Here is a 25,333-nt window from a genome sequence, read left to right on the forward strand (position 1 = left end):
ATGTCCAGCTTGACCACTTCTTCCTTGCCCAGCTTGGACCTTTTCATGTAGCTGGCGGCGTCGGCGGGCGTCCGGCGGCCGTCTATGCCCACGGGGGGTAGGGGGCGGCCTGGAGCCAGGCGGTGGTGGGGGCGGCAGGCGTTGCGCGTGATCCAGTTTCGCCACGGGTGAAAGGACGTGTCCGGGTGGAAGCCCAGGCTGTGGTAGGTGTGTGGCTGTAAGGTTCAACATGACAGGGTTTTTAGTTGGATGAAAGAAGACACCTGACTCGTTCACACACGCGCAGGTACTGATGCAGGCACACATGTGCATACACACATGAGCGCGCACAGACGCACGCACGCACTCATAGACGCACGTACTATGCACACACATACACGTACGCACGCACACATACACACACACACACACACACGCATGCATACGCCACACACACACACACGCTCGCACACACACACATACATGTACGCACGAACATACACACACACGCACACACACACACGCACACAAAAAACATAATCATGTACAACAACAACAACAACAACAACAACAACAACACAACAACAACTAGCGTTGAGATGAAAAGTAGAAGAAGAGGAGCGGTCAGTCAAGCGCTGCTCCATAGCTAGTCTGTGCTTGCCCGACCTGACCTCGTCATTTCCTGTGTTATGTTTCGCATGCACTGTTTAGACTATCAAATCGTGTATGCTCCAGACTGCCTTGTGGTAGCAACAAAATTGGGACAGTCTCTTTCTCCCCTCCCTCCCTCCCTTCTTCTCTCTCCATGCCACCCTCGCAAGAAGGGTAAGTGCGGTGGGAATTCCCCTGGAAGGGAGAACTCATTATGCAGTTTGGATATCTGCAGGTTGCAATGCCTGCACCTTGACTGTTCACACACGCTTGTGTCTTCGGAGGAGTTAATCAAACACGCACGCACACACACATACACACACACACACACACGCGCGCGCGCGCGCCGCCGGTACACACACACACCCTCACACGCGCGCGCGGTACACACACACACACACCACACACACACTCACGCACCTTACACACACACACACACACACACACACACACACTTGTGTCTTCGGAGGAGTTAATCAAACTAAATTTCGAATTACTATGACTTACCTGCACGCAGGGGAACAGATTGCACCTGTGGTTGGGCGTGCCGGCCAGCGGGCAAAGATGCTTGGGAGATTTGGTCGATCTGGTTTTGTGTCTTGACCTGTACGGCGATCTAGACGATGGACGAAGCTCTGGAGTGCTAGATACGATGCTGCTGAGATGGTTCACGTAGTGTGACTGATCCTCTTTTTTCGTCGTGACTTTTGTCTCGCATCCTATAACAGAAACTTGGCTTTGCTGTGTTGGTTCTTCTGTACTCCGCTGGTTTGCTTTCACTTGGTCCAACTTTTCGCAATCCTTGCTTTGTTGCGTTTGGTTCGCGTCTGCTTTTGTTGCCTCCAGGTGTTCTGAGGTTGTGGTTCCTACGGCTGTTGGGTCCTGACTTTGACTAGGACCTTGACTACCATCGTTGCTGTTACCAGACGGAGGGAGATACTTTGAACTTCGTTGGTTGATGCCCGTCTTGAATGGTACACCAACGGTGTAGTTGACGTCTCGATTGCCGCTTCCACTTCTTCGTAAGTACACGCCGCTTCTTCTTACTTTTCTCGGACTGTCGTGTGTGATGACTGTTTGGTTTTGATTCTGATTGACGTCTGAGCTCAAAGCAGTGTCGTACGGTGCTGCAGCGTCGTTTTCATCAACATTTTTATGAGAATCTTTGTCGATACTTTGACTAAGTAATATAGCAAAATCGTCGGAAACGTCAGGGCAGCTTTTGGTAACAACAACAGACTTGTTATTTGAAGAGCCCGTATGACCTTTTGGCATCACATGATTTTGTTGAGACAGCTCTGAAGGCTTCGTCTGACCTTCCAAACCAATCGTTGGCTCTCCTACAGTAAGACTGGGCAGCTTCACATTCACTTCAGCCAGATACTTCGTCTCCACGTTCGCCATGATACGCGCGTGACGGGGAGACAACTTCAGGGCTTTCCTGGGTGTGCTCATCTCTCTCAGTTCTTCTCGCAGCACCCGAACTGCGCGCGCTCTCTCGCTCTCCATGACGGCCATGTGCTTCTCCAGAAGGCTGACATGCAGGGCAAGGCGACGTGACTGTACGGCGTTGCTGCGTCGTGTTTTGAACGCCGGAGGCTGGTCCATCTCTTGGGGCGCACGGACCCGCCTGCAGTTGCGGGTGCCCGACGCCGATATTAAGCAGTAGCTGTGCATGATGGTGACTCGACTGTCTTGTTTACACGCTCAGAATATGATCTGTTGGGTTCTGCAACTGTTTTTATCCGAAGAAATTAGTGTTGAACTTGATTCTTTTTTCTGCAGCTGTCCTCATTTACAAGAAAGTACTGTTGAATTTGGTTCATTTTGTTCGTGTGTTGTTGTTTTTCTTTTAAAGTAGGGCAGCTGTGCATTGTGATGACTGTCTTGTTCAGAGTCAGCCGTCTGGCCTGTTCTGCAGTGAAAATTAGGTCGTTACAACGCTGATGAAAGTGAGGTGGCAACAAAGGGTTAGTGGCTGATAGCCGAAAACGACGTAGTCAGTATGGTCGTCACAGTCTTACGAAGATGCCTACTATCGTTTCTTTACATGCTTGGCTGGCGAATGAACCATGGAACAAGTAGACTTCAGCGATTTGTAAGGAAAAGGGTCCACTAGCTGCTGCCAGTTGAGCAAGTTGAGATCCTCTCTGCCAAGGCCAATGTATTTTAATCTGCATAAAAAAAACATGAAGAAAACACCAGGGTTAGCATTCATTTCCCAAGTATAGTGTCTTGGTTGAATGATATTACTCCCGACCCATATTCTTCTTCTTCCATTAGACGCCCAGGGTCAACATTCTGACTATTAATGAAGCTCGAGTAGGCATGCTGGGTATTTTCGTGTTTCTATAACCCACCGAACTCTGACACTGGATTACATTTACAGAATCTTTTACGTGCGCACTTGGTCTTGTGCTTGCGTGTACATACACACGAATATTCAACGGCTTCATACCATCCTTACAACCCAGTAACCCCCTTTCCGTTGAAACTGAATGCTATGAATTCAGCAGAGTTGGTTGCACAATGCTCATAGTGCTTTTGCAAACTCCGACATTTTTCTTTCAAAACCCTGGATGAAAAGCACACAGTAAATGGCACATCTGTTGATAAGCAAACGTGTGCTAGTTGGAAATACATGTACCGGGAAGTTTGAGATTACCTGAGAGTGAACTGAGGACACGAGTGCTTTCGATCAATCACACTCCAGCTCCAAGCATTAAAGTTTGAAGGACTGTCTCTCGGATACACACACTTACAAACGAAACACTTTTGAAGAACGGTTGAAGAACACTTTACACACACGGACATAGACGCAAACACACAAGCACACACATTGGCGAGCGCGCACTGACGCACGCACATACAAACGGACAGACAGGCAGGGGCATACACGCACATATTGGTACACACTGAGAGAGAAAGAGAGAAAGAGAGAGAGAGAGATAGAGAGAGAGAGACAGACAGACAGACAGACAGACAGAGACAGATAGAGAGAGAGAGATAGAGAGAGAGAGAGAGAGACAGCGAGACAGAGAGAGAGAAAGACAGACAGACAGACAGATAGAGAGAGAGAGAGAGAGAGAGAGAGAGAGAGAGAGAGAGAGTGAGAGACAGACAGACAGACAGACAGACAGACAGACAGACAGACACAGAGATTGATTGTTTTATTAAACGTCCAACCGATATGGATATTCGGTGTCGGAAATACAGATTTTAAATGTACATTGGACTTTTGTCTACATGCATGACGTCATAGATCAAACAGCAATGGTGTGCAAGTTGTGGGGTTCGATCGTCAATAACATCGCGACGGTCGCATGCCACGTCACGTTCCTTATATTTATACTAGATCAATACCCGCTTCGCCGGGTACGGCTGCGCCGGGAAGAAGTCGATCCGAATACCCTGCTGCGCCGGGGACCCGGCTATGCCGGGTGTTAGCCGGGTGTTAGCCGGCTTTGCCGGCGCACCGCACGGAGGAAGGGAGATAATCGCGGCTGAAAACACTGGAGAAGATAAGGAAGAGTTACTGGTAGTGGATCCAGACAACAACAAAAAAAATCGGTTCAGCACAAAAACCAAAATCGGTTCAGCGCTGCGCGCTGAGAGCACGTGTTGAAATATCTCATCGATGAGGTTGTGTCCGGGGTCTCTCTGAATAAGCCCACCAAATTTGAAGCAGATCCATCGAGAACTTTGGCCGTGCATCGCGCACAGACACACAGACAGACAGACAGACAGACAGACAGACAGACACACAGACACTAGTCGTATATATATATAGATAGCTGGTTTTGTTCCTTTTCTCGTTTCTGTCCGCTTCATGAAATCAATAACATCAAAGGTAGACTGTATTCCACACCGCAAAATTATCGATTTATTGTTTGTACAAATGCGGAAAATGTCTGTCGAGTTCATGTAATTGGGCGACTGGCGTGCCAATTTCGCGAAATTTGCAACTAAATACTGACATTACGCATACACGTTATTTTTAACAACACTCTGCTAGTGGTCAATTCAGTCGCTGTTTATCGGCAGTCTAGGTCTGTTATTTTCACTCATCACTCTTTTCTTTTTTAATCCTGGTGCTTTCCTTTCCTTCAAATACACCGTTTTTCTTATCCAAGTCATTTGACCACAGCATTCAACTGTTTGTGTTAAAATTCGGTGTGCTTTTGCTTCAATGTATGTAGAGTAATAGTATACGATCAAAAACAAAATTGCTCTTATATTGACTTTAACACAAATTATTAAATAAAATATAAGCAAAGCGTTGAATCGAAACATGTTAGTTCACGGATGACAAGATAATTTCAACACTATTCTTCAGAATGATTTGAACTTTTGCAGAATTGTTTTAGGCATTCTGATAGATGTTTTGTTCGAAACGATTTTTTCTAGGAAATGTGTATCTCTTTAACTGTTTTGGAAACTCCCAGGGACACCATGATGGAGAAATACATTTTTGTTGAATAATAAAAAAAGGAGAGATTATTTTTTATAGAACTTTTAATTTGAGACAAAATAAAACATTCACAAGTAGCCTACGTCGACCTAATGGTCTCTGTAGTGAACAGACATAAAAAGAATTGTGTCATAAATAACAGATCTTATCTGAGTATGCATGGGTTGTTAAAACCTCAAGATGGTGAAATGCAAAAGGAATGCGCTATTTCGTTGTCGAAAACAACTTGAAATGCACACTAGCTGAACTTACCACAAGTTGACACTGACCATGCATTTAGTGATTAACGTATCCACACAAACTGTCACGCACAGGGTGCAATCATCAAATCAAGTTTGAATGTGAAAAACCTCAGTGTGCTTCTGACCTTTAAAGCTGTGCGAGGGACCTGCGGTTGGAATGCAATATATTGGATCATGAAAATAAGAGAGAAAGAAAGAAAACTAAAAAATAAATAAATAAAAGCCGACAAGAATGCATACCTCGGTTCATTTCAATGGTTTTCGAGGTTCCAACAAGAGTATCTGTGTAGGTTCACAAAGACCTGTTCTCCCCTCGAGGGTAGATTTTATTGTTGAAATTGCACAACTGTGCCATTAATTTAGGAATACAAAGAGATCTGAGAGAAAAACACACAAAAGAATGTGCAAGAAAACTCACCCCCGTAAATTCAAATCCAGCCAAGTCCCTTCAGTGACGTCTTCGACTGAAACGGTCTTTCAGTCACTGTCATGAGCCCCGAGTTCACAGACTTGTTCCATTTCAAAGTCATATAGCCCAGATCTTAGCGCCTATACCTATAAGTCGTGCAGCGCTCTTGAAATGAAATGACTTTCAGAAGTGTATCGACACATAGACCACTGCCTACGTAACCTAAAGCAAACTTTCCCCCCGTTTGCCTTATTGACCAGGGCACGTAGAAAACCATTAGTTACAACCGCTATAGATTTGGCATGAGTCGGCGTTTCTTTGCCAATATCCCCCCCCCCCCCCCCCCCCTCTTTTTCACTCGTTTATTTCTCGTGCCCCCGCGACTGACTATTGAAATGATTGTAAGTGATTGGGAAACAAACGTTCACCTGTCAAAGGTTCCAGCACGGCCCGGGTGCTTAAGGAGAGATTGGGGCGTGGTACCTCACCGTTGTAATATTTGCAGATACAGGCACCTGAAATTGTTTTTTAAACTGATTTGTTTATTAAGTGGCGGATGAAGAGAAGGGGGGAGGGGGAGGATGTAGAAGTCATTGTACGATGAAGATACACTTGTTATTTAAGAAATACACCGTAGGTAGAATTTATTGCTAGTTTAATGGGATCAGGACACGGAGTAGGGGGCGGGGGTGGGGGAGGGGGCAGGTTTCGTGGTCTAAAAAAAACCCAGTAAATGTTTAAAAAAGAAAGAAAGAATTCTGTATACTCACCAAAACAAGGACAGCACATACAAGACTAAATCACAGTTCTGTCTAGGAGGCTTCTTCCGGACAAACAAACAAACAAACAAACAAACAAACTAAGAGGGAAACAACAAGCAAAAGCAACACGGAATGAAAAACTGAGGTTTGAACAGAAAAAAAGATAGTAAAAGGGAAATATTATGTTGTACATTGACGAAGATAGTTCGATATTGAGTTTTGGTAGATGAGTTTCTCTCGTACAGTGACATCTTCCAATTTAAGAGTACTCCCTATCTGTTTTAAGACCTTGCGGTCCAAGCCGGTGTAACACGAAATTTTTACTCCACGAAAAATTTACTCCGGAGTAAAAATGTCGTACGAAATTCTTACTCCGAGTACATCTTTTGTACGACAAAAGAACTCCCCAAAGTACGAACAAATTACTCCCTCTACAAAATTTTGACTCCCCAAACTTTTACTTCCAGTAAAAATCTCGTACGCGAAAATGGGATGCGGGCGAATGGATAATGCCAATAATGATCTCGCGCAAACAAATGTCGCGTTACCCTCCCTCCACCCCTTCCACCACCAAGACTAACAGGGGACAGGGGAGTAAAAGTTGCGTACACCTGGCGTGGGCAGTAAATTGCTCGTGTTTGGGTGGAATAATTTATTCGTTATTTATTTGTCAGGGGAGTAACATTTTCGACCGAAATGTTGACTCGGAACACACCTGTTGTTGGAAGTAATTTTCTCGTGTTATGGGGGGAGTAGTGTTTTCGTAAAGGGAGTACAATTTTCGTACGAAATTTTTACTCCGGAGTAAAAATCTCGTGGGAGTAATTTTCTCGTGTTACACCGAATCAAAAAACAAGAAAGGTAGGTTGTTGGAAAGTTTGTTATTGACAAAACAATACATTCACAAATATATCGACCCAACGGTCTTTTAAGTGCACAGACAAACAATAACGAAAACTTATCTGGCTGATTTTTCCTTCCGCCTGCCACGAAGCCGCAAGCGAATCTTAAAAAAAATGGCAAGGCTTCGTGTCAATAACAAACGTTCCAACAACCTACCTTTCTTGTTTTTTGATTCTGAATTTTTGAACGTTGGATTCGTGTTACACCGGTTTTTATCTTCATAATGCATTTTAAAACTACCTCCATCTTAAGCCCTCTTTTATAAGACCTGGTTTTCTCAGATGTCTGGAGGTCTTGATAACTGTATATGCAAAAATAAGGGACATAAATCCTGCCGACAGGTTATAATTATATTGTGTTCTAAGGGAATGACTCAAGTCCAAACCTTACTCCTTACCCCCAAGAAAAATACATCTGTCAAATGCTTGTGCCTGCGGGGTCGTACAAGGTAAGCTTTGCAGCCAGCTCGGAATGATCTGTCAATCAGCAACTGAATTGAAAAGACGAAAAAAAAGGAAAGAAAAGAAAAGAAAAGAAAGAAAGAGTGGAACATTCCAATATTACCCGTGTTGCAAAGTCGGCGAAGACTAATTGTGTGCGAAGAATGGCGGCCGACTTCAGTGCACCAAACTGAACAGACTGAATGTCAGTTTCATGAACATGTATACTGTATGAAACTGAGGGCGAAGTCATTAACAAGGACTTTCATACTGCGCAAGACAGAAGCAACAAGAGCATTAAGACCATTAAGTGTAGGCTGAGCAATAAAAAAAAAGTACTTTAAAGAAAACGGAAAGATAACATAGAGGAACAAAAATAAATCATTCCTGCATGACAAATTAGGCCTATGACCTTCACCTTCGGGTAACAGTCTTCACTGTTCTTCGCCGTCCCTCTCCCTCCTCCAATAATATATGTGCGTAATATAGCAATCCTGTTAATAACCCCTTTATGTGTGAGAGAGAGAGAGAGAGAGAGAGAGAGACAGACAGAGACAGAGAAAGAGAGAGACAGAGAGAGAGAGAGAGAGAGAGAGAGAGAGAGAGAGAGAGAGAATTTGAGTTGAATTGAAATTTATTTTCCGAGGGCAGCAGAATATTAATGCAGACATACACTCATTGATGAGTTAATATTCTATAACAATACTTGAAAAATAAAAGTCAGTTTACAACTGTAAACGTAAAATTATCAACTTGACATGCCCAACAATCAATGCGAGAGAGAGTGAGAGTGAGTGAGAGAGAGAGAGAGAGAGACTGAGAGAGAGAGAGAGAGAGAGAGAGAGAGAGAGAGAGAGAGACAGACAGACAGACAGACAGACAGACTGTCAGACAGACAGACACTGAGACAGACAGAGTCCTCAGTTAAACCTCATTTTTAAATAAAACGTAAGTTTGCTTCCTACCGTCCTCGACTGAGAAGCAACACCTGGAGGTAGGTGACTCAATATCTGTCGTCATTGTTTGTGTTATATTGTTCGTCCATTTTCAAAACTGATAGGTCGAAGTTCCAGTGAACAGGGGCGGAGCAAGTTAAGCCCGAGGAGGGTGTGTGTGTGTGTGTGTGTGTGTGTGTGTGTGTGTGTTACAACCTGGGGTCCAGGGGTCGGTAGAGGTGGGGTACCTGAAGAATTTTAGCTATCTTATAAACAGTTTGTGGCTTATCCGTGATTTTAAACATGATCAACTGGTATCAGCAGCCACTCATTATTTCTTTTAAAGTTAGTATTAAATAATGGCAATTTATCTTCCATGATATCTGCTCCCGACATCATAATTATAGTATGGTTAGAAGAAAGACATGTCGCATAGGAGTCACGCGGCAGTTAAAACTGTACAAAAATGCTACTGATTAAACAATTAACACTTCCCCCGGCTTTACAAATAGAAACAACAACATTCACCATTTTCTTTTTTTTACTGCCGAAGGGGGGGGGGGGGGGGCCGGTGTAACACGAGAAAATTACTCCCACGAGATTTTAATCCGGAGTAAACATTTCGTACGAAAAAGTTACTCCCTTTACGAAAAAAGCACTCCCCCATTTCACGAGAAAATTACTCCCCAAGACAGGTGAGTTCCGAGTAAGTATTTCGTACATAAATGTTACTCCCATGACGAATAAATAACGAATAAATTACTTCACCCAAACACAAGCAATTTAACTTCCCATGCCAGGTGTACGACATTTTTACTCCCTTGTCCCCTGTTAGTCTTGGTGGTGGAAGGGGTGGAAGGAGGGTAGCGCGACATTCGTGTGCGCGAGATCACTTATTGGCATTATCCCTTCGCCCGCATCCCACTGATTTTTGCGTACGAGATTTTTACTGGAAGTAAAAAAAAAATGGGGAGTAAATATTTCGTGGAGGGAGTAATTTTTTCGTGCCTTGGGGAGTTCTTTTCTCGTACGAAAAGTGTACTCGGAGTAAGAATTTCGTACGAAATATTTACTCCGGAGTAAATTTTTCGTGGAGTAAAAATTTCGTGTTACACCGGGGTTCCGGAACCCCTGTAACCGCCCCCCTAATCCGCCCCTGGTGAATGTTACGTTTTGTCGAAATGCAAACGTCCCACACACTTTACCTTCTTTCTTGTTGTATTCCTTAATGAAATCGATGAAAAAAAAACTGCTTTTGCGCTTAGTTTTTACTTTATATTCTATATTTTTGTTTTGCAGCGAGTCGAGCTCGGAGATTCAGTACAATTATCAGTATAGTCCAAGGGAAACAATTACGCACGGAAAGGAATCAATGCGAACGCTTGGAGCCAAATTACGCCCCTTCAATAAAACTTCAGACGTTCATCCGGGGCTGTGATTTTAGTCACGTGATGAACACAATTATGTTGTTGTGGAGAAGCCGCCATGTTCTCTGGGAAAGCTGTGTGAACGTCGCTGCGTTGATGTTCCACGATGTTCAGGCACGCATATTCACCTTTCTGTGCTAATGAAGTGAGATGATCAGTAGAGCAAGGCATACGCCTTCAGTTTGTTGTTTCGTAGTAGCGGTCGGAGACTTAGGTAGTTTTAATGGCGAGCAAAATCCAAGTTGCTAAGTTCCATGACTTCAGTGAAGGTCCCATGTTAGACCCCACTTCTTCTGGAGTTTGGAATATGGAAGAAAATGACGTTGTTGGCCAACTAAAAGACGAAAGTTTCAAGAAGAGAGTTGAAATACTTGAGCAGCTCATCATCACCGTAAAAAGAAATGGCGGACGTCTACCGTATTCGGACCACGAGTCCATTTTCAGAGGACTCGGTCTGGCACTGTCGGACACCAACTGGGAGATCCGACTCAAGTGCATCGTCCTGCTCCAAGAGCTGATCCCAAGTCTTCAGGATGATCTTGACCACTGTATGTCACTGGTGTTAAGTAAGCTGATATCAAACATCGGAGACAGCAAGGTCACACTGAGGAAAGCGGTCATCAGCAACCTCCACCGGTACATGAAACACACCAAGAACTTGCCAGCACTACTGCATGCCATTGTCAACACGGGCTTGGAAAACGAAGATGCCAGAGTTCGACGAGAGACGATCAGCGCTTTACCTATGCTTCTTACAAAAGAATTCATCACAGCAAACTTGTCCTGGGTCATCCAGTCACTGGCAAAGAAACTGCTTGACACATCCGCTGAAGACAACTTGAAGGATGTGTCACTTACTACCTTACAGTCCATTGAAAAGCTTTTGGGGCCAGAGCAGTTTGATGTCTATGTGCAAAGACTTTCCCCTTCTTTGAAAAAATACTATCTCCAGCTGACAGGAAAACTGGACAATGGCTTCTCCAGAGAAACCCAGAACTCCTCGCAGGGAATGTACACTGCTCGTCAGAGTGTCGTGCAGGGTGGGAGGGATAGACGTGACATGTACATGGATGGTCTTGAGTTTGGTATCATACCCACACACATCATGTCCCGTATCAATGACCAAAAAGATTTCAAAACCAGGGCACAAGCTGTTGAGGATTTGAAGGGAGTAATCCTGGAGCTGTCTTCACCTGAAATCAACCAGAAATTGACACCACATATGATGCCCTTTTTGAGTTTCCTTAGTTCACTGCTTGATGACTCAAACTTCAAGATAATCACAGTAACTCTTGAAATCCTATACAGTGTGGTTGAGCGGTTGGGCACACATGTGAAGAACTATGTGAAGAACATTGTCAATGCCTTGTCCAAACGCATGGGGGACAACAAAGTGGTGATCCGCCAGTCGATTATGAGAGTGCTTATAAAGATGATGCAGTGCGACACACCTCAGCATGTCTTATCTGTCTTGTTTGACAATTTGTCCCACAGAAATTCACGTGTACGACAGGAAACGATCAACTTTATTATTGCTGCCTTGTTGACTTTTCCCAGTTATGAGTTTGACTTGCCCAATATCTGCCTTGTTGTTGGACCGACACTCACTGACGTGAAGCGACAGGTGCGTCAGTCTGCCCTTGAATGCTTTGCTGTTCTGGCACAGGCCATGGGCTCAGGCCGCTTGCAGCCTCTGGTACAAGCTGTGGATCAGGTTGAACTCAGCTCTGAAGGTGAAGGACTCATGGCAGCCGTACAGGCTCGCCTCGCTCGCAGACAGCTTCCCCGACTGAACGGTGAGGGCTTGGTAGAGTATGCTACTCCTTTCCCAACATCTGCAACCCAGAGATCGTCTTCCTCAAGTCAGAGTGCTGATACAGAGTGGATTTTAGCAGTAGGAGGCAGCTCAGCACGCACTGCTCGCTCAGATATCATGGAACTAGAATCCGTCACTTCCTCCTCAGCAAGAACCACCCCAGGAACAGAGTCCAATGCACCCACCCCGGCCCCTCGCAGGTTTATGAGCGCAGGCCGTGGCCGTAACAGACTGCCGTGGGAGGAGGACAGGGATGAACGGTCCAGATTCTATGAAGACTTGCCCAACTCGGCACCAGCACACGTAAGTTTCCTTAGTTAAATCAAATGGGAAAATTTGAAGTTAGTTCTACTGTCTGTATTTGTTTGTCACTTTTTGAAATGTGTGTGCCTCGCACAAATCTTGAATCTGGGTCAGTTGTAATGTATAAATTTCTGGACAGAATGATAACTGCACAGTTTAATACTGGTACTGGTACTATAGGTGCATTACTGGACTGGTTCTTCAACTTTAAATCAATAACTGAGACTTAAAAATGTGAGGAATCTGGCTCTTGTAGTTGTACTAAAGTTGTAGAGGGGGTGGTTTAGAATAGGCCTATGAACACAGGGTTTAATTTACTAGTGTGCCTTGCACCATTGGCGCATAACATCTAAATTATATGTCTCATACGAATTCCCTTCAGTGCGTCAAATGGCGCACTGAGATTACGTACCACTGCGCCACCCCATCCACACCTTTCATGGGAGTACAGTGTTCGGAATGACCTAAGGCCAAAAAAAAAAAATTGTCTGTTTCTGGTCACCCGACCGACCCTAAATTTCGGCGCCGACCCTAAACTTTTTTTTTCCAAACTCAAAAATTTTTTGTTTTTGTTTTTGTGGTAAAGGACAGGGTGAGAAAATGAACAACAAAAACGTGTGAAAACGAAAGTCCGCTGACGATTTGTAAATGTGTTGAGTGTCTTGTCTCTATGTATAGTGAATCCAGTCTCTTTGCGCAATTTTTAAGGTAGTTTTATTGGTCTACATTTGGGGTAAAAAAAAAATTAAAAAAAAAAATAAAAAAAAATCCCTACCTACCGACCCTATTTTTTTTAGCCATGTTACCAGAAACAGACAATTTTTTTTTTTTGGCCTAAGCAAAAACGCGCGCCTGGCCAAGCAATGTGCGAGTTTGTGAAACGCGCTCTGATTAGCTTTTAAAATGTAATTCATTACGACATTAGTATTCAACCAATCCTGCTAACTATCTGTGCTCGCACGTTTACCTCTGTGGAAACTGTCAACAGAAGCGATATTGATCAAAACACACACACACACACACATAGTGACATGTAGTGATGTACTGACCTGATACACTGTCAAATTCTCATATCATCATAATTATGGCACCACATATAACTATTTAGCATCTTTCGACAAAAGCAAGTTTCGGACTGGTTTGCACGTTTTGCCTTCAACTATGTAATGTCCCATCAGAATTTGGATGAGGGGGACAAATGTCCCATTGCCTTTTTCTTCCAGGCTAAACCCTGGAACGAAGGAAACATTTCTTCTTCTTCTTCTTCTGCGTTCGTGGGCTGAAACTCCCACGTACACTCGTGTTTTTTGCACGAGTGGAATTTTATGTGTATGACCGTTTTTTTACCCCGCCATTTAGGCAGCCATACGCCGTTTTCGGAGGAAGCATGCTGGGTATCTTTGTGTTTCTATAACCCACCGAACTCTGACATGGATTACAGGATCTTTTTCGTGCGCACTTGGTCTTGTGCTTGCGTGTACACACGGGGGTGTTCGGACACCGAGGAGAGTCTGCACACACAGTTGACTCTGAGAAATAAATCTCTCGCCGAACGTGGGGACGAACTCACGCTGACAGCGGCCAACTGGATACAAATCCAGCGCGCTACCGACTGAGCTACATCCCCGCCCACGAAACATTTCTTAAAATATAAAGGGAGCAGCAGTTTTGGTTAGGGTTATTATCTAAATTATGCATTTTATGGGTATTATTGTCCTAAGTTTTCAAGTTAATATTATAATAATATTAATAATGATGTGTCTTCAGTCAAGAGAGGTGTAGTCAAGTGCTAGTTTATAGCCTTGACCATAGACTGATGGAGCTTTATACTCATAGCGATAAGTCTGTTTGGGTTAGGGTTTACATTTAGTGACTAAACATGCCTTCCCTTCTCGACAGAGAGTGGGGGACAATAAAGTTTTATGGAGTCACTGTGTTGGTGGGGTATGACCAACTGTGGCCGTGACTATGCAAACTAATAAATGGCAGACACGTTGTGCAGGGTTTCATCTACTAGTGCGCCCTGCGCCATTGGCGCATTAAATCTGAAAATGTCCCATCACAATTCCCTTCAGTGCGTCAAAGGGCGCATTGAGATTACCTACCACTGGGCCGCCAAATGTACACTTTACATCGGAATACACACACTCAAACAAACACACACACACATACAACACGATATAGCGGTTAATTCTCAGATGGCACCAATATTGCACCATTTTGTATCTTTGTTCAAAAACGCGTACATGCATCTTTGACGCTTTTTGCCTTCGACTATGTCCCATCGGAATTTAGTTGAGGGAGAAAAATGTCCCATTGCCTTTTTCTCCCAGGCTAAACCCTGCTGGTGTATACATTTATACCAAAGGGATGGGCTTGGGGTCATTAAATGGAACCCTTTTTGTTTAACTAACAAAATACAATTCACAATTAATATAATCCGGTCATCTCAAAAAGATAGGCTCCCGCAGTGGGGCACTGCGGTTATGAAATTAAAGGCCCCTCCTGTTTTTGGAACCGCAGGAGCTTTCTAGTTTGCTGTTAGGTAGATTTTTGGTTCCTCTTTCCTGTCATGCTCTCTTTTTCTTCATGAATTCTTTTCTTTTTTCTGCCTTCTTGCTCATTCACCTGTATTTTTTCCAAAAATCTCTTCTCTTGCCGCTTGTCTCGCGATTCATGTATAGTTTAATCTGTTAGTGTTCTGATGTAAGTCCAGCAGTAGATAGGTTAAGCCTATTTTAACATACTGGAAACTGGTAATCTTCCAGTAGGTATTAATTTAGTTTTACTAAAACCTGCTGGGACACAAGTAATGGGTTAGTGCATTTGTAAACAGGAATCGCTTGACAAGTGGCCCCCTTCATCCCCCCCTTCCTCGTCCTGATATGGCTCTGCGTAGTCGGCTGGACGTTAAGCAACAAATAAACAAACAAACAAAAACAAAAAAAGATAGGCAGGAGTTTTCACGAGAATCCATTGTGGATGAGTAATGATTTGTATAAACTTCATGTGGCTACCTGTACCATATGTGCAGGGTTCCTCAAAGTCAAACTAGGCGTTCCTGTGTCCTGTGCGCACTAGAAGCCGAAAAACCCAAAATAATACAAAAATACCTTGAAGGGGATCCAGTATGTCAGATCTGTAGTGACATGTATACATAAATTTACCGACTTAATCTGCCCGATATGCCAAATAACGCCTTTGTGACAGTTTGACAGAACTTCCAAAAGTCCTCGTGGTCTTTGGACCATCTAAGGCACCAAAAAAAAAAGTCTGTTTACGGTAACATAGGCAACAAAAATAGGGTCGGTAGATCGGGATTTTTTACATTAAAAAAAAAACAAATTCCCCCCAAAACCATATTTTTAAGTTATTTTGCCAAAAACCAGACTTTTTTTTTCTTTTTAATTAATTTATTTCTTCTTCCCAAATGCCAAAAAAAAAGTCTAGGGTCGCGCGAAAAAATAGGGTCGGTCTGGATACCGTAAACAGACTATTTTTTTCTTGTTGTTTTGTTTAAAGTTCTGCTGAGGGGGTCTTAAAAGAAGAAGCGCCCAAAAAACACCTGTGAGTCCCAGGTCCTTCCCCATAGAGTTATGGGTGGGTGCAAAGTGAGTCCCAGGTCCTTCCCCATAGAGTTTTGGGGGGTGCAAAGTGAGTCCCAGGTCCTTCCCCATAGAGTTTTGGGTGGGTGCAAAGTGAGTCGCAGGTCCTTCCCCATAGAGTTTTGGGTGGGTGCAAAGCCCGTATGTGAATTCTGGCTGCATACAGTGATACACATTAAGTTGGGGAAGAATTGAAATTGAAATGTAATCATAGAATTGCAAATCGAATAGATCATGTTTAGCGGGAGACAGAACTGAGAGCTGTCACTGTCAGCATTACTACCTTTTGTTTTGATAAGAAAGTTTACAAATTGTACAAGTACATTCAGGGATGTTGTTTGTTGAGCAAAATAAGTCGAAACTTCTTTCAAGTTGACAAATTCTTTGTTGTCATTTCAGCAGACCAGAGGGGAATTTTTTACGCCCAGAAATGCCTCAAAGTTAAACTTCAGAAAATTATCAACATTTCAATGATGTCCACATAGGCAAATTTGACAAAGACAATAAGTCCTAGCAACATTTCTGACGTTGAACAGGCCTTGGTCTGCATAATTTCCTAGTACTACCTGGAGTACTACTTTTCAGAAGAAAACCCTGTAACAGGTTGTGGATATATATATATTGTCAAGGCCATGGAGGTGACACCAATGAGTGTGACATGCAAGAACAAATTTCAATGTTATTACAAGCTGACAATTTACTAGGTATTGTCATGCTAAACTTAGGTAGCGGCAGTAACGCTAGTCCCATGCGGGAAAGCGAGATCTGTGCTGAAAATAACACGTTTTCAATTTCCGACAGCTTTCAATATATGGCATATTATTGAAAATGGAAACTACAGAAATGAAGTTGGATTCTTTGTCTTTTACCCCATGCCATTTGTTTGCAAAATGTGCTTGGATTGAATGCGTGTGCGTGAATCACAAATACTCTCTCCGGATTTTCGGACAGCCGTGACGCGACCGCCATTACTACTTGCTCTTCAACTTTTTGTGGTGTTTCCCTTTCGGCGTGGTATTTTATAAAAATAGCTTCATTCAACGATCGGAAACCAGTGTCGACTGCTAAAGAAAGAGTCCCTTTTCTTTGTAGGGGGGGCATTTTTTTAGATTAAATCGATGGTGGCTTTTAGACATGGACAATAAAAAATTGCCCAACTTTAACCTTTCGTAACTTAAAAACAACTCAAACGATCGTAGTCGTAAAAGATGCGCTAGAAAGTCCGATTTCTTGTGAATCCTCCAAATATGGAAGTTTCCGTTTAAGATTCATGCGCGCGAAGCGCGAGCCAATCAAAACCGAGTACGTGCAAAACCGGTAAAATCCGTTGCGTTGATCGCGAGTCATGGCGGAGTATTCAAGCGAAGCGATGGTGACGCACGCTTCGAGACAATTTGTGGAAGAAATCAAACCCATCCTTGGTAAGTGTTGATGTTTTTCTGTTCATTTAGTGTTTAGAAGTTGATCTGCCGAACCATTCTGCTGAATTTAGCGTTTTGAGTGCGTAGTTTTCATTTTGATGATAGTAGTTTGTGCTGGGTCATTTTGTATTGGGTGTTGAAATGGGGGTACTCGATAAACGACCTAAGTTATTTTTTGCCTTTCGCCGTACATGTGATATATTTGTTTCAAACTAATCTTGAATTATTACTCCGATGGTTTTTGTTTCTCAGTTGTTGTTTTCTTGAGGATTAAATTAGGATTAAAAGGAATAATTGTTCCTTTGCTAAAAGTGGAAGTGCAAGACTAGGCCTAGCAACGAGTAGCGTAGCTTACATGCGCTGACCCTAGCGCATCTCCATTCCTTCTTCCTTTTCCCCCCAGTTAATCAGAGTTTATGGTCCATCAAACTTGTGTGATTACTAATTTGTTTCTCATGACAAGCAAGGTGATATAAAATAAATTAGAAACGAGTTAAAAAATAACCAAATACATGACAGAAAAACAAAGCAAACTTTTGTTTTGGGACAAAAGTAAAACTGAAAGTAAACAGGCCTTCATGGTTGCTTCCAGTAAGTTCGTCACACGGTAGATTCGTCACCGGTCCCGGTAACTTCGCCACAGTAGTCCGAGCGCGGCTCTCTCTATCTCTCTCTCTCTCTCTCTCTCTCTCTCTCTCTCTCTCTCTCTCTCTCTCTCTCTCTCTCTCTTTCTCTCTCACCTCCTTCCACCCCTCCCTCTCCTCACATTGAGTTTCTCTGCCTCCTTGACAGTGAGGTTGAAGTCATAGGACTCCCTCTCTCTCTCTCAGGGTCGCGCGTGTGTAGGTGTTAGTCAGTGTGTGGGTGTGTGTGCGATGGTGTGTGTGAGTGTTTGTGCGTGTGTACGTGCGTGTGTGTGCGTGCGTGTCATGGATATGGGTGTATGTACGTCCGTCCGTCTCTCTCTCTCTCTCTCTCTCTCTCTCTCTCTCTCTCTCTCTCGCTCCCTCTCTCAGACTACATGCTTTTGAGAACTGCTCAATGAGTAGATCTCGGGTTGAGAACTGCTCAATGAGTAGATCTCGGGTTTTAAAATAACAACGCTCGGACTGTGTCGTCTGAAAACTGCTCAGTTGAGAACTGCACAATGAGTAGATCTCGGGTTTTAAAATAACAACTCTCTCTCTCTCTTTCTCTCTCTCTCTCTTTCTCTCTCTCTAAAAAATGTCAGTGAATCTTGAATCTCTCCCACAAATCAAACATCTGAAAGCATAAGCTCTAAGCTTAACACCCGCCCACCCCTGCCAGTAATTTCGTCACAGGTGACGAATCTACCGCGTGACGAACTTACTGGTAGCCTTCATGGTTTCAGTACAAAATTATTATGAACATAGTATTACATTTTTGTTTTGTTTGTGCGTGTTACAGATGATGCTCACTTCCAGCAAATGAAGTCTGCTTTCACACTCACAGCAACTGGAAGAGGTCGACCACCCAAACTTCAGCTGGTACCACTGACCAACAAGCTATTGTTGCAGCTGGATCTGCTTCGGTTGGAAACAGGGAGGGATTGGAGTGACCTGGTTTAATTTCTCCCCAAAGTGTTCGAGTGAACTTGCTGCAAGGACTTGAAATCAAGGCAGAAATTGAGGGAACAGTGAAAGAAGCAACAAAGCTGGGGAATAAGACTGGATTAGAACTAGAAGCATTTTTGGATATCGACGCAGGGCGTTGCATCATGGGCCGGAATGTTGGGGTTCATTTGCTGAAACATAGGATCACAAGAAACCACCTGCTCAATCCGGACCTTCTGGAACACATTGACCGTCCATCAGAACTTGTGAATGGCATGGTGCTCGATCTAATATCGTTCCACAAAAAGGAGAACCTATCGCTGACTTCTGCCAGATTCCTGCATCGGTTGTTTTTGGACACAACATTGTGCTTGCACCATTTTCTTCTTCTGGCAGAACATTCACAGTCGAATCTCCAGCAAACCTGCCTGCCATGTACACCTGTTTCAAGCAGTACTTGACTGACAACTTTGTTTGACTGACTTTGAAGAAGGGGTATAAATGCATTTGACTGTCACTTCTCATGCAACTGTGCACTTTGCAAGAATTTAGTTTTCCCCAGAGAACTGTGAACAATGTTAGTAAATTTATCCCACATACGTGAGAGAGATAACCGTGAGATAAAAATCGTTCAAATCACACGTGTGTATATCATGTAAATGAGGTCAACCGGAAGGTCAAGCTATGTAAATTAGTAGTACATGGGATAAACCGGAAGGTCAAGCTAATCCTATCGAGGAAGGATATGCTTTGCTGTTGTTGTTCCTTTTGGTTTCTTTTATCCTGTGGCCACTGCTTTTCTTTTTATCTGGTATATTTTGAAGTGATGGGTTTGATTTCTTCCACAAATTGTCTCGAAGCGTGCGTCACCATTGCTTCGCTCGAATACTCCGCCATGACTCGCGATCAACGCAACGGATTTTACCGGTTTTGCAGGTACTCGGTTTTGATTGTTCGAATATTAAACTTAACAGTGTTAACAAAGGCGAACTACTTTGTCCTAGTTTGAGAGTGTGTGTCATGGCGGAGGAATGAATGTCAAATTGAGTACAGTGGTTTGAAGTTCTAAAGCGGTTGATCCAAAGGCAATATCGCTGTCGGTGACTTTTAGTTAGATCTGGCACAGAAGTATATAATGTAGGATAAACAGAATACTACATGGCTTGCTGTGTCGTACCAGATTTACACTCGTTGCTTTTTCAAATAGTAAACAGCTCGCTTTCGCAGTTCACTATTTAAACAAGAAGGGCAAAGCCCATACGACTCACATCCTTGACCTTTACATGACCTTGACCTTCAGGGTCAAGGTCAAATAACTAAACCTAGCAATGACATCATACACTAAGAACTGCTTTACACATTTTTCCTACCAAAATACATGTGACCTTGACCCAAGGTCATCTAAGGTCATGCAACACAAAGCTGTTAATTCAAGACATAGGAAGTACAATGGTGCTTATTGGCTCTTTCTACCATGAGATATGGTCACTTTTAGTGGTTCACTACCTTATTTTGGTCACATTTCATAAGGGTCAAAGTGACCTTGATCATATGCGACCAAATGTGTCTCATGATGAAAGCATAACATGTGCCCCACACAATTTTTAAGTTTGAAACAGTTATCTTCCATAGTTCAGGGTCAAGGTCACTTCAAAATATGTATACAATCCAACTTTAAAGGACCCTTGCGACCTTGACCTTGAAGCAAGGTCAACCAAACTGGTGTCCAAAGATAGGGCTTACATTGCCCTGTATAGCATACATAGCTAAGGTTGCCATTCTCGATAACTTCAGAAGAAAATGTGAAAAATGGCCGTTTTTAAGACAACAATTACGGCCCCTGTGACCTTGAACTTGAAGTGAGGTCAAGTTGCCGCACATGTTTTTTGAGATCTTGTAACCATACACCATCTGGCCACATCAAGTGTTGATAGACTTAATAGTGTCCAAGAAATATCCAACGTTAAAGTTTTCCGGGCGGACGCCGGGACGGACGGACGGACGACTCCGGTGAGTACATAGACTCACTTTTGCTTCGCATGTGAGTCAAAAAACAACTCGTGTAAATCTGGTACGACACAGCAAGCCATGTAGTATTCTCTAGATCTTACTTCAATCAATCAATCAATATGAGGCTTATATCGCGCATATTCCGTGGGTACAGTTCTAAGCGCAGGGATTTATATATATATTTTTGTAATTTAAAAAAAAAAATTTTGTATGCAATTTATATCGCGCACATATTCAAGGCGCAGGGATAACAGTGACATTTTTATCTAAGCCTATACAATTTTGCCAGGAAAGACCCTTTTGTCAATCGTGGGATCTTTAACGTGCACACCCCAATGTAGTGTACTTGATTGAACACATATTTGTGAAGATAACATTGTAATCAATCTACACACCAAAAATCATGGCTGTATTTTCAGTAGTTTCTGAAATATTTCAATCTGAAATGTGCTACCCCCCTCTGGGGGGGGGGGGGGGGGGGGTTGTCCACTCTTGGGGGATTATTTTCAACATTACACTGAATTTTACTGATGTCTGTAAAGATTACACTGTAATCTATCTACACACCAAAATTTTTCGTTGTATCTTAAATAGTTTCTTAATTATTGGCCTTGAAGTGCGAAAAACTGTAATTTTCCTGTTTTTCCGCTTGACAAATTGAGGTTTTTGACATTTTTGAGGCTCTTATACTCCAAAAGCATTGAACTAAGCTGTCTGAAAAAAAATAGCCATGTTCTACACACATTTGTTTGGAATATGTGAAAGTTTCAGACAGCTGCTATACATATTGTGTGAATTGTGATGACCCAAAGTTGCCCTCCCGTGCAATTTTGCGATGGTTTTAATTGTGTTTTTCGTGAAGTTTGCATGCTTGCTGACAGAAGCCATATGAGATTAGAGGGCTAGAACTATGTGTTTTTTCTATTCTTGGTTGCTGATAACAGATCCTGAAAAGTTGAAAGGGCTGAGGATAACTATGTGGTACCCACATGCTGCTGAAGTTGCCCTATTTTACAGTTTTAAGCAGAGTCGCGACAGCGTATGTACTAAAATATCAAAATCTCAGGAACTAATAAAGGTATCCACTTACTTTTTTTTGTGTTTTGCTTGTACTTTATTTTTCTTTCAAGACATCACAAAACATTCACTCTCACTTCAAAACCAAGTTTTGACTGCCGCTACCTACTAAACTTCTACGAAAAATGTTTTCCACACTTGAGCCATCGTTTAGATGTATTTACAAAAATAATATCAATGTTCAAACATAACATGACGCCATCACAATTTCAGATTCAGGCAATTTAATGATCCAAGAACAAACAAAAAGAAATGTTGGTGGTGTTTCTTTATTGTTAGGCCACACATCCATCAATACAAACAAGATAAGCAGGTAAGAATCTCTAATTGGGTCAAATACCTGAGCTTGAAATTGCTTAAACATATGACACCAAAACACTAAGTCAAAATGCAGCATGGAGTTCAAAGACAAAATACCATCAATACTAAGTCCAAAACAGAAAACATAGATAATGTTTGTGTGTCTCCAAAATATTATAATGAAAATACTAATTATAGTCATCAAATTAAATCAATAATAGAGCCATCCTTCACTGGATGCTGCGTAATACCCAAAAATGCCAAAAATGCCAAAAAATAAACCAAGAACACGCCCAAATCAATCATTTTGGCATTAAAACATTGTTACATACATTATTTCCTTTGGCAAAAATAAAAAAAAGGGGATGTGTTACCTTGTCTTTAAATGAGAGGGAAAAAAGAAAAAGTAGCCATGCTTGAACATAACATGACGCCGTGACAAAAGATAAACTTACATCATCTGGAGCTATAGATGCAAATAGAATATCAAATTCAGAAGCCATTTTGTGCATAGCGTTGGTAGCTACATTGCACAGTTAACTGCATAGCCAAGTCACAACCTTAGAAAAAATTATTCTGAAATTAAAACACTTAAACATAACTTGACGCCATGAAACATAACATGACGCTGTGACACAGTCTTTATCAGGCCAAAGTGGCAAAACCAAACATAATAAAAAGAACAGGAGGATAGCTATCTACATGCAGTGATGGTAGGTAATTATTAGCCACCAAATAATCTGATGTGTAAACTTAATCTTTTATGTTTGCACAGAAAATTTGCTGTTTGAGCATAACATGACACCATGAAACATAACATGTTACCGTGACAAAAGATAAAATTACATCCTCTGGAACTATGGGTGTAAGTAAGCCATCCAATTCAGATGCCATTGTGTGGACATATAAGGCTGCTACAGAGCTAAGTTCACTGAATAGGTGAGGGGCAACCTTAGAAAAAGTTTTTGTACCATGAAAAAATGCCCAAACATAAAAAGACCATGAAACATAACATGACATAGTAACAGTCTGTATCAGGCCTAACCAAACATAATACAAATCTAAATGCTGTTATGGTTGATAAAATCCATTAACCACTCTTATCTAATTTGTTACATTAATTTAATCATTTGTTTTTGAAAAAGGATAAAAGTATTAGAATTACCAGCACGGTGGCCTAGTGGTAAGGCGTCCGCCCCGTGATCGGGAGGTCGTGGGTTCGAACCCCGGCCGGGTCATACCGAAGACTTTAAAATTGGCAATCTAGTGGCTGCTCCGCCTGGCGTCTGGCATTATGGGGTTAGTGCTAGGACTGGTTGGTCCGGTGTCAGAATAATGTGACTGGGTGAGACATGAAGCCTGTGCTGCGACTTCTGGCTTGTGTGTGGCGCACGTTATATGTCAAAGCAGCACCGCCCTGATATGGCCCTTCGTGGTCGGCTGGGCGTTAAGCAAACAAACAAACAAACAAAGTATTAGAATTTTGTAAAAAAAAAGAAGGAAAATTGTCAAATTGAAAAAGTAAATCAGATGCACTAAAGCTACTCATGAAAACTTATGCACACTAATATTTTGCCAGAGATAAATATATGTGTGGTATATGGAGCTTTGAGAAATCATAACAGGAGTCCTGTTTATTCACTACTGCCATCACATCACAAGTCGTTCAAAGCTAATAGACGGTGCATCTCTCTGGCAAATGCTGGCGGGGGTGTCGGGATTGGCACTGCGGGGTCTTGAGTGTATGCCTGTTAAAATGCTGGTATGATCATGTTTACTTTAAATATTAGTTCAGAAAATCATAGGGAAATAATACATGTATGCTTACATCAAATTTACTTGTCTGCATACCTAAGAGTAGATTTTTCTCTACAGATTGTCTTACATGGATACATTACAATAAATCATAATGTTGATCAGTTTATTTGTACTCAATGTCTAAAATTTATTTTAGATTTTACCATTAAAATATTCAAATTTGAAATTTACCCACAACAGGCAAAAGATTGATTTGAATTGGCAACTTTCAGTTTCTATCTCTTGTTTACTGTTTCATATCTATCATACACCAAGCATAAACAGGACATCAAATAACAGTAAATTACAATAACAGACACTTTCCATTCACAATTAAAAAACCCAACCAAACAAACAATAACAACAACAACAAATTGTACAAAGCCAGCTGAAATAATTTATCCCAACAAAAACAAAAAGCAAAAAAAATTCTGACGACCATCCCATGAGCCAAGAAAAGTCTTTTGAATTCGAGCTTGTCTCTCAAATTATAGTAAAAAGAGGTCCAAAACAATTTGCTTGAAACTGCATGGTAGTAAAATGGAGATGGTCTCTCAAAAAAGAGTGGTCACCAATAGTCTCTCAAAAAGAATGGTCACCAAATTATTCAAAAAATGGTCAAAACCCTATTGTTATAGCATGTAAACCATAGCTCACCTGCCACATGCCCATGAATTCCCCATGATTGAGGATTGTCATTGCATCACACTGGTAGATCAGGCATATGGTGTCTGGATCCAAATCCGTCACCAGCTGCCCAGTGTAGGCGGTATACTGTAGAGAGATGTTTCTAGCGCGGCTTGCCTCATGGCCCACTAGCAGCTTGGAGTGGTCCAAGTAGTGCTCCTCGCCTGCCACCATCTCCATGAAAATTCGGAGCCTCATCTCCCTGTAGCGCTCTTGGGTGTTTAGGGCGAGCATGGACAGGCATCTTGGGAGGCAATTCCCATCACCATACATCTTACATGGTGTGACTGCTGGAGCATCGTGGGGCATTAGTTCTGCTGCAAACATGTCTGGCTCATGTTCTCTGCTCTCAAGCAGTGCTTTGCTTAAAGCCAGCGGGAATGTGTGCAGGGCCTCCATCTCCTCCTTGACAACAGTTGCTGCCTCTGAGTAGCTTGTTACCGACAGCAGCCTTCCCTCCAGCTGGGCAAAAAATGCCTTGGCTCTCACTTCCTGAGGCTTGCTGGTGTTGTATGGATCTTCGCC

General features: G+C 42.5%; 2 protein-coding genes and 1 long non-coding RNA gene across 6 annotated transcripts in view; 2 read left to right on the forward strand and 1 right to left on the reverse strand.

Moving 5' to 3' along the window:
* The window catches only part of LOC138951745 (uncharacterized), a 7,343-nt gene extending 1,273 nt beyond the window's left edge, over positions 1 to 6,070 (reverse strand). Inside the window, exons 1-3 of the mRNA XM_070323300.1 lie at positions 5,762 to 6,070; positions 1,138 to 2,804; positions 1 to 215 (exon numbers count right to left, since the gene is read on the reverse strand). The exon at positions 1 to 215 is cut by the window's left edge and continues 1,273 nt beyond it. Coding sequence (XP_070179401.1) covers positions 1 to 215; positions 1,138 to 2,307 — 1,385 coding nt within the window. The 5' untranslated portion in view covers positions 2,308 to 2,804; positions 5,762 to 6,070. The remainder of the gene's footprint in view (positions 216 to 1,137; positions 2,805 to 5,761) is intronic.
* A 4,177-nt stretch (positions 6,071 to 10,247) lies between these two features.
* The window catches only part of LOC138951748 (TOG array regulator of axonemal microtubules protein 1-like), a 98,385-nt gene continuing 83,299 nt past the window's right edge, over positions 10,248 to 25,333 (forward strand). For all 4 annotated transcript variants that reach the window (XM_070323303.1, XM_070323302.1, XM_070323305.1 and 1 more), the window contains exon 1: positions 10,248 to 12,337. In XM_070323303.1, coding sequence (XP_070179404.1) covers positions 10,442 to 12,337 — 1,896 coding nt within the window. In that variant the 5' untranslated portion in view covers positions 10,248 to 10,441. The remainder of the gene's footprint in view (positions 12,338 to 25,333) is intronic.
* On the forward strand, positions 16,670 to 20,205 carry LOC138951750 (uncharacterized). The gene is made up of 2 exons (XR_011451212.1): positions 16,670 to 17,363; positions 18,792 to 20,205. It is a non-coding gene; the product is annotated as an uncharacterized lncRNA (long non-coding RNA).

The sequence above is a fragment of the Littorina saxatilis genome, linkage group LG17 (genome assembly GCF_037325665.1).
Source record: "Littorina saxatilis isolate snail1 linkage group LG17, US_GU_Lsax_2.0, whole genome shotgun sequence".
Taxonomy (NCBI): domain Eukaryota; kingdom Metazoa; phylum Mollusca; class Gastropoda; order Littorinimorpha; family Littorinidae; genus Littorina; species Littorina saxatilis.